This window comes from Lathyrus oleraceus, chromosome 7 (assembly GCF_024323335.1).
Source record: "Lathyrus oleraceus cultivar Zhongwan6 chromosome 7, CAAS_Psat_ZW6_1.0, whole genome shotgun sequence".
Taxonomy (NCBI): domain Eukaryota; kingdom Viridiplantae; phylum Streptophyta; class Magnoliopsida; order Fabales; family Fabaceae; genus Lathyrus; species Lathyrus oleraceus.
Window position 1 is genome coordinate 190,724,160 of NC_066585.1, and position 17,061 is coordinate 190,741,220.

Sequence of the window (17,061 nt, forward strand, 5' to 3'; positions counted from 1 at the left end):
GATTGGTTATGCCTGGTTGGAAGTATTTCTCAAACAGTGAAGTTAAAACTCCAGACTCAGAGAGTAAACCATTTTTTCAGAAACTGGTAACTTAAGTTCTGATCTGAAAAACTTCAAGAGCTTCTTATCTTCTTTACTTTCCCTGAAAAATAACTAACAAAATATTCTTCGAAGTAGTTATTAGAAGAAACATTTGAAAATGTCAGGGTTTTGATTCAAGAACATAGGTATATCAAAATCAATTACGTCTCTCCCCCTTTATCATTGATCAAAAATATATAGACAAAATAAAATAAGGAAACAACAAGATTTTGTTAATACCAAAATGGCAGAAGGCACAATAATACAAAAGTTTGCAAAACAGATACAAAAACACTTAGACAAAATAATACAAAAGTGCATAAATTATTTTGAAAACTAAGGGTTCTGTGGCGGAGGAGGAAGAGGAAATATGGAGAGCATCATTTTGAACAGAAGATCTTTCATATCCAAGTGTTGTCTAACAAGAGCACTTTCTTCCTTAATACCAGCAAGAGTCTTCAGAATTGCTTCAAAAGTTATCCAAGAAGAAGTTCCAGCAGCATTTTAATTCTCAGAAACAACAATTTGTTGTTCTTGCTCACTGTCTTGAGCTTGCTATTGATCTTCAGAAGCAACTTGCTTTCTTATGTCAAGCTGAGCAGAAACATCTTCCATAACTACCTCTGGATGTCCAAAAGCTTCCTCAGTCTCCTTTGCTTCTTCCTCAATTTCAGGAGCAGGAAGACATAATTGAGCATGTTATAACTGTAAGGCGTCCATGGTAGGTTCAAATCTTGAACAAAAATTTCTTTCATAGACTTTGTATCCAAAGTTCTTCAGCTTTGAAATCTTGGAATTAACCCATCTCTGGTAGGCTTCCCAAGCAACATCACTCTCTGCTGGATTAGTGGATAGAACACTAATCCATATAGCACTATGAAGACAACTTTTTGAATATAATTCAAATTAGATTGGTGTTGTTGTTATTGATTTTCATCCATTGTAGAAGATGAACAGTTGGAGGAGATGAACAGTTGCAGAGAGAGAGGTTGTTTGTTTGAAAGAGAAAAAGTGTGAGAGTATTGTGAGTGTAGTATGGATGTGAGTGAAGTGGGTTTATATAAATATTTTAGTAATGATAAAAATAAGTATTACACCTTCATAGGGGGAAACGTAAATGTTTTAACCTAGTTCCAAGAAGGAGAAACCCAATGTGTCACACCATCATCATGCATGCTCAGAAAATGGGACATATGTCACCACTAAGAACCACATGATATCAAACAAAATGACAACCATTAAATGGAATGATTGTTCAGAATCAAGAAGACCAATCGATAAGATTGCTTATGATCAGAACCTTTCTGATTCATGAAACTTCCTCATTTCAGAAAGCTCATGTCTCAGAATCAAGTAACACTAAGTTCTCAGAACCTAATCAAGAGTTCTGGAAGGGGATTTATAAATATATCAACCCATTGATGGTGTGTATCAATAAATTTTAAATGGAAAATACCCTTCTGAACATAGTCACGTAAAAAATGATGTTTAATCTCAATGTGTTTAGCCCTAGAATGCAAGATATGATTCTTGGACAAACAAATAGCAGAAGTATTATCATAGAGAATAGGAATGCTAATCTCAAAAATATGATAATCTTCCAGTTGACTCTTCATCCAGAGTATCCAAGTGTTGCATCTAGACGTTGCGATTTACTCAACTTCGGCTGTTGAAAGCGCAATTGTTGAATGCTTCTTGCTAGACCACGGGATTAGATTGTCTACCAGAAATTGACAACTTCCAGAAGTAATTTTCCTCTCTATTCTGTCTCCAGCATAGTCAACGTCATAATAACCTACTAACTTGTATTCACTTAATTTTCTATAAAACAAACCAAGATTAGTAGTACCTTTCAGATACCTAAATATTCTCTTAACAACAGTTAAGTCTAGGGTATGATTGGAAGCAAGCATACAAACAAACACTGAATAAAATATCAGGTTTAGAAGTAGTTAGATAAAGGATAAAGCCTACCATACCTATGAATAGCTTCTGATTTACCTTATTACTTACCTCTTCCTTCTCCAGAATGCATGTAGGATGCGATGGAGTTTTTGCTTGCTTGCATTCTGAAAAGTTAAATTTCTTCAGAAGTTTTCTTGTATACTTACTTTGGTGGATGTGTGTTCCTTCTGAACATTGATCAATTTGAATCCCAAGAAAGAATATAAGTTCTCCCATCATACTCATTTCAAATTCAGCCTGCATAAACTCAACAAAATCCTTGGACGATGAAGCATTAGAAGTACCAAATATAATATCATCCACATAAATTTGCACAACCAGAATATAATTCTTAAAGGTTTTACAAAAGAGTGTTGTGTCCATATTCCCTCTGGTAAAATCGTTTTCCAAAAGTAAGTTACTTAGTCTTTCATACCAAGCTCTGTGAGCTTCTTTTAGACCATATAACGAATTTTTAAGTTTGTAAACAAAATCAGGGTTTTGAGAACTTTCAAAACTAGGGGGTTGGTGCACATACACTTCTTCATAAATGTACCAATTCAAGAATGCACTCTTAACATCCAGCTGATACATAATGATGTTATGATTTATTGCAAACGAAACTAAAAGACGACTAGACTCTAACCTGGAAACTAGCGCAAAGGTTTATGTATAGTCTATACCTTCTTGTTGACTATAACCTTGTGCTACCAGTAGAGTTGTGTTTCTGATGATTTCACCTTTCTTATTGAGCTTGTTTATGAACATCCATTTGGTTCCAATAACATGGACACCTTTTGGTTTCTGAACAAGATCCCAAACGTCATTTCTAGTGAATTGATTCAGTTCCTCTTGCATAACCAGAATCCACTCATTATCTAGAAGAGATTCATCAATAGATGTAGGATCTATCAAAGATACCAAACCCATAAGAGTTTCTTCAGAAGGTTTGAACGAAGATAAAGTTCTGACAGGTACATCTTTATCTCCCATAATCAATTCTTTAGAATGAGAAGTTCTTGGTCTACTCTTCTCCTGATGAGTTAGACCAACCATAACTTCTGGTTGAGTTTCTTCTGAGTCTTTTCTTTAACATCCTTAGCTTTTCCTTTTGAGTCTTTATATCTAGAATCTTTATCCTTGGATTCTGAAAATTTGATCTTCATATCTACAATTTTCTCAACTAGCTTTGACTTTTTAGGGTCAAGCTTATCATTGAATCTAACATGAATTTATTCTTCAACAATTCATGTCTTAGTGTTAAAGATTATGTAGCCTTTTGAGTGTTCATAATATCCTAATAATAAGAACTTATGTGCAAGTGCCTTAGAATCAAAGTTGACAAGACTCTTTTTAGTGTTCAACATAAAGCAGTCACATCCAAAAGGATGGAAATAAGAGATGTTGGGCTTTCTATTCTTCCACAATTCATAGGAGTCTTACCCAGAATAGGTCTAAATAGAAGTCCTATTATGAATATAACATGCTGTGTTAACTGCCTCTGCCTAGAAATGCCTAGCCATATCAGTTTCTTGGATCATGGTGCGAGCCATTTCTTGCAGAATCCTATTCTTCCTTTCTACAACCCCATTTTGCTGTGGAGTTCTAGGACATTAGAAATCATGGGAAATTCCATTTATATCAAAAATATTTTTAAAGTTCTTATTTTTAAGTTCGCCACTGCGATCACTTTTGACTCTGACTATTTTGCAATCCATCCTTGTTTGCACTTGTAAGCAGAAGGTAGAGAACAGAGAATGTGACTTATCCGCATGTTTCAAGAACTTTACCCATGTCCAACGACTATAGTCATCAATGATGACCAATCCACACTTCTTACCACTGATAGAGGCAGTTTTCACTGGCCCAAACAAATTAATGTGTAAAAGATCTAACGGTCTAGAGGTAGAAACAAAAGTTTTCGCTTTGAAAGAAGTTTTAGAAAAGTCACCTTTCTAACATGCTTCACAAAGAGAATTTGAAGCGAACTTCAGGTTGCGAAAGCCTCTGATTAAATCACGCTTATTTAGCTGAGAAATCTTTCTCATGCTAACATGGTTTAAACGTCTATGACATACTCATTACTCCTCATTACCAGACATTAAGAATTTTACGTTTTGATCCTTAAGATCAGATAGTCTGATTTTATAAATGTTATTCTTCCTCTTTCCGTTAAAAAGAATTGTGCCATCTTTTTTACTGACAGCCTTACATGACTTTTGATTAAAAATGATATCATAATCATTGTCACTAAGTTGACCGATGTACAATAAGTTATGCATCAAACCATCAGCCAAAAGAATGTTGGTAATAGAAGGGAGATTACCAATACCAATAGTTCCAGAGCCAATGATCTTCCCTTTATGGTTTCCTCCGAAACCAACGAAGCCTCTAGGCTTAAGTTCCAAATCTTGGAACATATGCCTTCTGCCTGTCATGTGTCGTGAGCATCCACTGTCTAGATACCATGACGGGTGTCTCAACTGGGTTGCTAAGGATGTCTACAACATAAATGATCTTATCTTTAGGTACCCACTTTTTGGGTCCTCTTTTGTTAGTTCTCCCAGAGTTTTTTACAACCTTGGGTTTTTGTGTAGCAGGATAATCAAGGGGAATTTGTGTATGATAGTTACATTTCAGAACTGAGTTCTTCTTTCGTGTTTGTGAAGGTTTCTATGTCTGTGTAGAACAGTCAAGCTAAGTGCCAGCAAGCACGAAATGCTCATAGAGAGGTTTCGATTTTACATTTTGTCTTTCGTCAGGTTTTCCAGTTTCTGTACAACATATACCTTTCTTACCATTTCTTCTAACTCCATAGATCATTGAAGTCATTTTTATTCTATCTATGCTTTTATCCAGAAAGTACTGGAATGATCTGTCATGTCTGATGACACAATCAGTACTGGAATGATCTGTCATGTCTGATGACACAATCAGTACCAGAAGATTCTGAGATTATTTCTTCCTCTAGTTTTGAAAATTTATTTTTCAAAGCAGATGTGTTACTTTCTAAAGAAAATATTTTTTTCGTTTACGGAAGAAATATCCTTCTCAAGCTCACTACGAGTTTCAGAAGCAACTACTTGGACTTGTTTAAGGTCCTTGTACCTACTCTGAAGACTTTGGTACTTTTCCAGTATTTCAGAAAGACATGACTCTAAATCAGAACGAGATAATTTAGAAAATACCTCTTCAAAATCGGAGTCTGATTCTAACTCTGATAACACTTTGTCTTCTGGTTCTTCAGAACCTTCAGGATCAGTTGTAGTTGCCATCAATGCAACATTGGCCATTTCCTCATAATAATCTTGTGATTCTTCCTCAGCTTGATAAGCCATTGTCTTCTCAGGCTTGGACTTCAAGGCAACAGATTTACCTCACTTCTGAGGTTCATCTTCCTCGAGTTTTATCTCATGGCTTCTTAAAGAACAAACAAGTTCTTCAAGACTTATACTGTTCAGGTCCTTTGCCAACTTCAAGGAAGTTACCATAGGTCTTCATTTTTTGGGGTGACTTCTGATGATTTTCTTGACATGGTCAGCTGTAGAATACCCTTTTTCTAGAACCTCGAGTCCTGCGACAAGCATCTGAAACTTTGAAAACACAGTCTCAACAGTTTCACCGTCTTCCATTCCAAATGCCTCATATTTCTGGACTAAGGAGGCAACCTTTGTCTCCTTAACTTAAGCATTCCCTTCAAGAGTCATCCTCAAAGAAGCAAAGATAGACTTAGCATAATATATTTTTGTTATTTTCTCATACTCAGTATAAGAGATAACATTAAGCAATATCATTCTAGCCTTATGATGATTCTTGAAATCCTTCTTTTGTTGATCTGTCATAGCACTTCTTGCTATATTGTTTCCTTCAGCATTTACTGGGTGAACATAGCCATCGACTACAAGATCCCAAAGATCAACATCATATCCCAGAAAGAAAGTTTTGCTTATGTCTTTCCAGTAATCAAACTTTTCACCATCAAAGACTGATGGTCTAGCGCCGTAGTGATCTTTCTCGTTGTTGTTAGCAGCGGCCATTGTTTCTCACACAAACTGGATCAGTACTGAACACGGTAAAGTGTTAATAAACCTATATCATAATTAGAATCGGAGCTCTGATGCCAATTGAAGGTGTGAAAAACACAAGAAATATGGGGAGGGGGGTGAATTGGGTTTTAAAAACAAAAGCTTTTTACCAACTCAAAAACTCCATATAATCAAAAGAATAAAGAGAGAAAGACACAAGGATTTTTATCCTGATTCACTTGAAATCAAAGCTACTCCAGTCCACCCGCCAAGGTGATTTCTCCTTATACACAAGGACTTAATCCACTATAATCAAACAGATTACAGAAATAAAAAAGAGCAACTTTCTTTGTCTTCTCAAGGATTCGACTACAACGTAGTCTCCTTAAGGAAATCACAAAGAACAACTTTCTTTGTATTCTCAATAATTCGACTATAACTTAGTCTCGTTAAGGAAATCCCAAAGAACAATTTTCTTTGTCTTCTCAAGGACCCGACTATAAGTTAGTCTCCTTAAGGAAATCAACACAAACAAGTTTGAAATATATATTTTATGTTACAAGTTGCTTCTATACAAGCATATTTTACACAAATGAAATACAATTACTTAAAGAAAAGTATGCACAAAGTTAAGAGATTTTCACATAGACACAGTCTTGTAAATTCTTGCATTAGCTTTCTTCAAGTCTCCAGGTACTACTTATATAGCATAATAAAGGGACCATTGGAGGGTAAATCCAGGATATCAAAAAGCAATTGCCCACTAACAGATTAGTAACATGTGTGAAGAATAGTATTGTCCTTCGCCCATGTTTTCAGGAGTGGAAGGAATTTTTTTTATTTGTATCATGTACTATTTGATCACGTATCCACTTGATCTTATCTTCAAATTCATTTGCTTCTGATAAAAAGTTGATGAAGCATGAAAAGAAGAAACACACAGCTAAAATTAGAATCTTCAGAATCTTCAGTCAAAACCTTGACAGTGTCATCATATGACTTGAGATCTTCAGAGTCTTCAACTAAGTAACAAAACACCAGAATCTTCAGTCAGAACCTTGACAGCGTCAGCGTCTGACTTGAGATCTTCAAAGTCTTCAGCTAAGTAAAAAGACTTCAGAAGCTTGAAATTCTTTAGAAGTTTGATGATTAGAGTCATGTCAAAAAACAGAAGTAGAGAGAACATTGCAGTAGTAACATAACGTCTTTCCAGAACTTCTCAAAAGTGAATTAGCACAGAAGCAGAAAGAACATTGCATCATCAACATAGCGTCTTTCAGAACTTCTCATGAGTGAATCAACGCAGAAGCAAAAAGAATATTGTAGCAACAACATAACGTCTTTCAGAACTTCTCATGAGTGAATCAGTGCAAAAGCGGAATTCAAAACAAAAGTTCAGAAACTGATGACGTAGCACGTCATAAACTCAGAATCATAACTGATTGTTAAAGCTACACAATAACAAACCATTAGAGTACCAAACTTGTTCTCACACAAATATTGCATTGTTATCATAAAAACTCAAAGGTATAGATGCATAACCAAATCTTGTTATAACACTTACATGATCGGTGGTGGTTCGTGGTTGCGTCTTGTTTCAATCCAAAAAAAGAAAAACTAAAAACCGCAAAAAATTGAATATTATTAGATGTGTTTGGATGTTATTTTGTAAAAACTGCTCGGTTCAGATCGAATTTAAAATTGATTTTTCAAAATCAATCCAAACCGAATTGCATATATATATATATATATATATATATATATATATATATATATATATATATATATATATATATGGGTCAGGATCAAATGACACCAAGGTGTCAAACTTAGTAATATGATACCTACGATAACTCATTACCGTATATCCGTATAATAAAATCCACCGTTGGATTGAAAGGTATGCTCATATAGATCATCTATATAAAATCTAACATCAATCGAAAATCATTTGATATTCTAAAGAGAATGATTAAAATAAACGGTTTTGTTAAAGTTTTGTAAGACATTAATTTTTATGCATCTCGTTGGCATATCAAATGATTTTCGATTGATATTAAATTTTATAGAGATGATCTATATAATAATAGCTTTCAATCCAACGGTGAATTTTTTTATACGGATGTGTGGTGAAGAATAAACGGAGGTATCATATTACTAAGTTTGACACTTTGGTGTCATTTTGACATGTTGTGTTAATTTATTATTCGATATACATATTTTTTAAGATTATTTATTAATTTAGTTTAATCTATTTTATTTTATTATTTTATTTGTTTCAGTCATTATAATCATTCTTATTTTGTAATATTAATTTTTAATATACTATATATATTATATCAAATATATTATTTATTATTTTTTTATAATCTTAATAAAAAATATAATTTATAATTTGTATATTCAAAAACCGATCCAAATTAAATCGGATGAAATTGGATCGGATTTTTTATCAGTCATACGAAACCGAACTGAACCGTGAGTAAATTTATCTTTGCATCAAATGAGTTTTTACTTCAAAACATATCCAAACTGCACAGCGAACACCCCTAGTAAAGAGAGATTGAAGAAATAAAACCCTAACATAGTGAAATGTGAAATTGAAATGTGTTGAGTGTGAATGAGTTCATTTGAGAGTGATATTGATTCAATGAGTTACTATTGATCGTTGGAAATTTTTACTTCATACCACTGCACTTATATCAATACCCCTACATTTTTTTAAAAATATCAATTTTACCCTTATTTGTTTTTAACCAATTTACCATTTCACTTTTAACCATTCAATTGAGACTTCCGAAAATTGCACTATTCACCCTCGTACCGGAACTCATTGAAAAAGACTTCCGGTATGTTTTTTTTCAAACCGGAAGACTTCGTGAAAGACATCCGGATTACTACATAACATATACCGAAAAAGTTACTTGAAGAGTCCCGGTTAAATTTTTGAAAAAAGAACGTTCCGGAACACTTATCATATGTGTTTTGGTGAACAAAGTAACACATACCGGAAGTCTTTTCCAAAGACTTTCGGTGTTTTATTTCTGTGATCCGGAACTCTTCCTTGAAGACTTTCGGTTTGCATTTTTTAATTTTTTTTTTACTTTTTTTTATGCAGGTATGGAAATCCTTCCTCAAATATGTGTAGATATTTCTAATGCGTTTTTAACCACTCAAAGATTTGGTACATGAGAAGAGGTGATCAGATGGAGTAAAGAGGTTGGAATCCATAATAAAATAACTGTTATTATCACTTGTTCAAATACTGAAACATGCAAGAGAGGGAGAAGTAACAAATTAATATTTGGTTGTGATAAAGATGTGAAATACAAGGATACTAATAGTGGAACCCAAAGTGCGTCCAAAAAATATGGATGCCCATTTAAAATCAGGTCGATTCCGACGAAAGATGGGTCTGGTTGGAAGATTAATGTAAAATATGGGGTCCATAATCATGGTTTACCTGATAGATTAGAAGGTCATTTCTTTGTTGATAGGTTGACCACAGATGAGAAGCAACATGTCGCTGATTTGACAAAGAGACATGTACCACCTAGACACATATTGCTTTCCTTGCATGACCGAGATCCAGAGAATGTCACTCAGATTATGCAAATATACAAACATAAGAGTATGATAGAAAAAGAGATAAGAGTTCCTAGAAGTGAGATACAATATTTGTTTAAGCTTATTGAGGATGCAGGCTATGTGTATTAGAGTAGAAAAAGGGATGACTCGGAAGTTGTGAGAGATATATTTTGGGCCCATCCCGATTCAGTTAAGTTGTTGAATAATTATCGTATTATGTTAGTTATGGATAACACTTACAAGACAAACAAATATAGACAACCTTTGTTTGAAATTGTTGGCATGACATCAACTAAGTTGACTTTTGCTGTCGCATTTGCGTATATGGAGTCTGAGCAGACATATAAATTTTGTTGGGTATTGAAGAAACTTAAAGAATTGTTTGTGAAGAACTATTTATGTCCACAAGTGATTTTGACAGATATTGATTTTCCCAGGTCGATTAATTTGCTATGTAGATTTCACATTAACAAAAACATTGGTGCAAAATGTAAGCAATATGTGGTGAATGACATGCAAAAGACGATAGACACATTATGGATGGAAGTTGTTTGGGCTAATGATGAGGTTGAGTATGTGTAAGACCCTAATTTTGACCCTAAGATCCCTCATGGCATCATATCATTGCACATTGCATTTGCCTAAAGGATTATAGCATCTTGGCTTCTTAACCTTTGGTTTGGGACTTATGTGAGTTGGTTTGAGACCACCAAGCATGCTTGAATTGTACATTATTGCTTTTCTTATTTTGTTGACTAACCAAAAGCACAAAAATATGTCACTAACTTGTTTGTTTTGTAGCTTGAGCAATCATGTGATCCAAGACTCCTAGGAGATCCCTATGCTCATTGATGTGGCCAGATGAAGTTGAAAGTGTCGCATCTCGAAAAATACGACTCCTCGCGATAGTCGCGGAAAAATTTAATGTTCGAACAGAGTCACCACCGAACTTTATTTATCCCAATGAAGGAATAGGAAAATATCGATAAAACCTTTTAAAAAATGGAATAATGGTCGTCGCAACCATATTCGGGTTCGGGAGTCGATTACGCGAGGGGAAGGTATTAGCACCCCTCACGTCCGTTGTACTCAACGGGAACCTTTTAGTCTAATTTTCTATTTGAATGTTAGTTGACTGTTATTTGCTTGCTTCGAGTAATTAGAATTGATGGTAGATATGGATGAAGACCTCAGGAGGGAAAAGGGAGGTTTTTTATTAGTGTGCTCGCCAAGATCTCGCAATCTCGTGCCTACGTATCCTTATGGTGCAATAAGGAAATCAGAGCATTCGTAGTTCGGGGTACTACGGTTTTTGTGGGTGTCTTTTAATGAACGACTGTGTAGATCGCGTTCTAAAGGCTAAACGCTGGCTTGTCTACTCTCGGCGGAGGCTTAAGCATTGGTTTGTGGTGCGCATTAGAAAGGATTAATAGTGTTCTTTTGAAAAGAATTTTTTAAGTTGTTGGTCGCACGGGGGCAAGGAATTAAGTTTAATATGTTCGGTATTTTGAAGAACGACGAAAGATTGAGCAATGTGGTGCACACCAATCGTCCAATTCTTTCGAGGAATAATAAGGCGAACGCCTTCTACTCCTTTTTCGTTCGATTAATTTGAAAGTTTTGTTTGTGGATGTTGAATATGCACGGTAGTGAGGCGTACGCCTCCTACTTGCTTATTCAGAGAATAATGAGGTGTACGCCACTTATTCCTTTATCCAAGTTTATTTAAAATGTATTAATCGGAAGTCGATGATTCGTGCAATATGGTGAGCCCAATTATTCAAACAATTGAGAGATGGTGAGGCGAACGCCTCCCATCTTTTATCATCCGAAGTTTAATTTATAAAAGATATGTTTTTAGATATCGTATTTGATATAAAAGATGATTTGAATTTATTCGATTGTGGTTTTGATTGGATGACGAAAACTCGAGCAATGTGGCGTACGCCAATTATTCGAATAATCGAAAGATGGCGAGGCGAACGCCTCCCATCCTCTTATTATCTAAAATTTTGAATTTAGGACTTAGGATTTATAGTTGATTTAGAAGATGTGATTTGAATGTGTATAATCATGGTCTTAAAATAATTTGAATTTAATACTTATATTTGATTTGAAAAAGTGATTTGAAATTGTATGATTAAGGTTTAATCGGGTGACAAGAACTCGAGCAATATGGCGTACGCCAATTATTCAAGTGCTTGAGAAATAGTGAAGCGAACGCTTCCTATATCTTTTTCATCCCAAGTTTATCAAAAAGATATATTTTGAGTATTACCTTAATTTAGAAAGATGATTTGTATTTTGTATGATTATTAGGGTTTTAATTGAATGACGAAAATCCGAGCAATATGGCGTACGCCAATTGTTCGAATAATCGAGAGATAATGAAGCGGATACTCACTATTCTCCTTTTCATTCAAAGATTAATTATTAAAATAAAGCTTTTAGAATTTATTATTAATTGGGGGAGTGATTTTAATCTTTTAGAGTTTTTAGGGTTTTAATTGAATGACGAAAATCCGAGCAATATGGCGTACGCCAATTATTCGAATAGTCGAGAGATAGTGAAGCGGAGGCTTACTATTCTCCTTTTCATTTAAAGATTAATTTAAATAATTTGGGAGAGTATGTTAATTAAACATGTTGAATTTGAACTTATTAGACTTTATCGAGCTAATCAATTTTGAGATGACAATATAATAAAATACAAATTATCTTCTTAATAATATTATTTATGTTTGTATTATTTTTTATTGTTTTCACTATTGGTATCTATTTATTAATACAACTAAGTTTGGGGAGGAAAAAAACTAGAAATAAATTTAAATCCGAAATGGGCTTATGTCAAAACAGTCCTTCAAGCTAAGTGAACTCAAAGCCCTAAAAACTCTGAAGTGGAACCAATATAACATAAATTTGTTCAAAAGAGAAAATAAATAATAAAAAAAACTAGCAGAAATACAGCGTAGTTAGAAGCATGCATAGGGAAATGGGAAGTCAGTACAAACACATTTAAGCAACCATGATAGCATCCTTTATTAAAATAAAAACAATAAAAAATGGAAAATGGAACGTTGCTTCTTCCCTAGGTTCAACAACTAATGCATAGAAATATTAACAATCATGTCCCTTTAGTACCCCTACCAATATAGAAAACCACAAGAATTTATTATAATAAATGGAATATAAAGAAAAATAGAACAAATGAATCTTATAATCTTCACACTCCCTCTACCCGCCTTTCACTTTCTCGTTCTCTGTTATTTCATTTTTCTTTTCCTCTTTTCTAACACCAACATCAACATTGAATCAAACATGGTGGGAACAACATAAATCCACGACGGCACCTCTGTATAGCCATGGCGACGCCGTCGTGAATACTCAGAAATCATATCAAACTCTTAACCAAACAAACATTCGTAAACCCGAATCTAAACGAGTAGCTTTTGCAAAACAGCAAAATCCAAAGAGCCAAATTCGGAAAACAACCACAACCAGAATCCTAAGTTTTCAGCTTAAAATCAAAACCATGGCAACAACAATTTTATGCAATAATCATGGGGTTTGTGTTCTATGAGGCGATATGAACAAGATGGTAACATCAAGTCATGCCAAGGGAAGTGTTAAATACCAAATCGGAGCTAGTCCGACGTTCGAACTCTGGCGAGGTGAGGTAAATGATCTTTTATGACTTTCTGAGATCTTCTCCTCTTTCTTCTCCGTAAACGCTTTAGGTTGGGGTTTATAGCTCAACCTTACTCAAACCTTGATGATGAGTTTGAGAGGTTATCAGGGAAATGAGCTTTAGGGTTGGGTGATGAGGAAATATTTTTGCAGAATAACGGTGCCAAATTTTTTGGATCCTCCTTCAATGGTCGAGCATTTCTTATATAGAGTGAGTTGTGTAGTACGAATCATGAGTTGTCAAGAATCGTGAAGAATCATTCCGTTGGAGAGGAAATTCTTCTTAGATTTGTGGGGACCAATTTCCAATCAGGTTTGTTATGAGAAAAACTTCGTCTTTTGTCTGTAGTGAGTGATAGACCGTTTTTTCGCTTTCTGTGGTCCTGCAAAAATTGTGTATATTTAGTGTAAACTTTCATTTACCACAGTTGTTTTCCAAACCACAGGTTGATTGGCTTCTTACTGCACTAACTTGGTATGTTTTACATTTAGCTCTATTTCATTTTGTATGCAGGATGAAACGACTTGGAATGTCTGTGAGTTGACAGTTGGGTGGAGTCCCAAAGTTAAGGTTTCTGCAAGATGCTTCAAAGTTAAGGCTGTTGTGTTGATCAATTTTTGGGGTTGAATGGATGCTCAGAATGTCACTTGTCATTTCTCATAGTTTTAACTCTTCTGAAAACAAACTGTGTGACATACCGCCGGTTTCGTATGTTATATACTTTTTGCAACTTGCTCTTCTTGGTACAGGGCGATTGACAGAACTTGTGGACAACTCTGTCATGATTTCAAAAGAAGGCGAGAAAGTAGGCTGAGCCAACTTTAAAGCTTCCCTTTCAAATGTTACAGACTGTTGGGTAACTATCTTGCACTTTAAGCTAAGTCTCAAAATGCATTTATGGCACCAATTTATAGCAGTTTACTTGGCTTAGCACGATATGAAATTATTGTTGATCTGAATTGCACTTGTAACGTGATGCTATGCTTGGTCTTGCGAGGTATTTCTTTTGGTCATGTTTGTGACAGGATGCTATTGCTCTTGTGCTGCAGGATCTACAACTCGAATTCTGTTGTTTGTTTGGCTTAATTTGGACGTGCTCCATCTGTACTTGGTATTTGGTCTGCAGTAATTGGACTTGACAAATGTCGTTCTTGTTGCAGGTATTACGGGTGGTCTTATGAAGCGTATATCGGCCATGCTTTGAGATCATGCACTATGGATCACCGTGACGTCTTAATGAATATGTCCCTGTCTTGTTACGCCTTACGATTCACCCTGGTAATTTTGGGGTGTACAGGTCCTGATGCAGGTTCATGTTGTGGCATGAATATGTTGGCTCCCTTGTTACAGGTATTCTCATGCACAAACTGCGCCTATATTCTTCGTCACCAATATTTTAATATTTCCAATTTTGAGGGCATGTTTGACTATCTTAGACACCCTACCATCAGAACTAGAAATTTTCAGAAATGGACCAAAGAAAATCAGGAACTTCACTAGCAGTATTTTGTAATGATTGACGTTTCGAGATTCCATAGGATAATGCAACTAGCCTTGGAAGTTCTTTCTTTAGTATTGACATGTGGACCTTTTTTGCAGGCAAATACGCGACCAACAGAGTTGTCCTAGTACAAGGTGGCCACATTTAAATTTCCATGCTCCATAAGCCTTGATTTGGTTCATCAAAGCAAAACAGCAGCCAATATCCTTTTTAGGATTTGAAGCCTTTCCTTAACCTTTGAAGAATCATTAAGTCGAGCAAGAAATCTTCCTTTGTTAGCCGTTGAGCCTCATCAATGATTGCATACCGTCATGGTTTTTTTTTGAGAAAGAAAATCATTGTCCATCAGTGCCATGTCATACGATGTTATCAGTGCGTCAAAAGGAAAACGGGCATCATGAGTTGATTTGTAGCATGACATTGGTTATTTGTAAATTGATGACACATTGTAACATGGTTTGCTTAGTTATACATTTCTAATACCATAGTTTGTCTTGGATTGTAGGGGTAACGGTACATGATTTTATCCTTGGCATTTTTGCAAGTTCAACATCTCATGACGGGCTTATTCGAAGTCCCCCCCCTTTTTTAAGAACGAGATGAACACAAATGATTAGGGACTTCGATAAATGAAAAAAAAAGATGGGCAATTGGGACTTAAGTTATTTTTAGGAAATGGTTGAAATTGTTTTGTTGACCTTGGCCAACCTGTATAGAACTTTTCCAATTCTCCATAATTTTGGTGTGTATTGATGATTTGTAGTTAATGGAGTTTAGTTTATATGAATGGATGGATTGTAACGATATTGGTTTATTTGAATGAAGTTCTACTGATTTTGTTATTTGGATCTTGATAACTTTGTCACATTATAAACCATTGTACGTAGAGGGATCGTAATAAACATGAGAATGGATTGACATGAGATTTGTGAAGGACCAAAAAATGATGCGCTCACACCAAACAAAACACCCGACAAATTAATTTACAACTCGTACTTATGGACCGATGCACCATTTGAACTCAACGATGCGTAAATTCTCCTGGGTATTTTGTGAATAGAGTGTGTGACGATATGTGGTGAGGCTACAACATGACAGGAGAGGATGTCCCATAAGCAACTAAATCTTTGTGCCATGTTCCTCATAGAACCTTAAAGGATTCTAAATTCCTATATATGGCTTGGCCCAAGTCCATTACAAAGAGATGTGGAAATCAAGGTTTGATGGTTAAAAAAAAATATGTCGTGGTATCCGTGAGAAAAATATAAAACCGGGACAAAATCGGGGTATGACAGCTGCCCCTATTTAATTATCGTGAACTTGAAAGCAAAAAAACAGTAGTCTTTATGCGTTCATAGTGAAAGGTAATTAAATACAAGAAGACCCGCGTTTTGTCCTTTGAAATGGAAGAAATAAATTCACAAAGAGAAAATGTAGTGAGAAATACAGTATGAGGAGGAATCGTCAGCACAATATCTTGGATAATCACAATCGAGGTATCCCATTAAAGGAATGATATCCCAACTGTACCCAAGACTGTCTGGTAATGAGCAGAACAATGTTTCTAAATATGAATGAGACTTCATATCGATGAAGCAATATCCCAAACAGCAAAACGAGATTCTCTGTATCGAGTCGAAGCAGCATCTTATACGATAGAATTAAGACATTCAAAGCGAGGGAATGATACCTTAATTGAATCTAAGACTCTTCTAGGATACCAGAGAGGTATCTCAAAAGAAAAACTGGAATGAGACTCTTCATATTGATGAAGCAGCATCTCAAACAGTAAAGAAAATGAGATTCTCTGTATCGAGTCGAAGCAACATCTTATCTGATATAATTAAGATATTCCAAGCAAGGGAATGATACCTTAATTGAATCTAAGACTCTTCGAGGATACCAGAGCGGTATCTCAAAAGAAAAACTGGAATGAGACTCTTCATATTGATGAAGCAGCATCTCAAACAGTAAAGAAAATGAGATTCTCTGTATCGAGTCGAAGCAGCATCTTATCTGATATAATTAAGATATTCTGAACGAGGGAATGATACCTTAATTGAATCTAAGACTCTTCGAGGATACTGGAGAAATATCTCAAAAGAAAAACTGGAATGAGACTCTTCATATTGATGAAGCAGCATCTCAAATAGCAAAAATGAGATTCTCTGTATCGAGTCGAAGCAGCATCTTATTTGATAGAATTAAGATATTCCGAACAAGAGAATGATACC

The 17,061-nt window shown here is 35.1% G+C and overlaps 1 protein-coding gene across 1 annotated transcript in view; it reads right to left on the bottom strand.

Annotated features, from left to right (window-relative positions):
• Positions 1 to 7,482: 7,482 nt before the first annotated feature.
• LOC127102836 (uncharacterized) overlaps positions 7,483 to 17,061 on the bottom strand; it is a 33,272-nt gene continuing 23,693 nt past the window's right edge. Inside the window, exons 3-4 of the mRNA XM_051040164.1 lie at positions 7,615 to 7,667; positions 7,483 to 7,501 (exon numbers count right to left, since the gene is read on the bottom strand). Coding sequence (XP_050896121.1) covers positions 7,483 to 7,501; positions 7,615 to 7,667 — 72 coding nt within the window. The remainder of the gene's footprint in view (positions 7,502 to 7,614; positions 7,668 to 17,061) is intronic.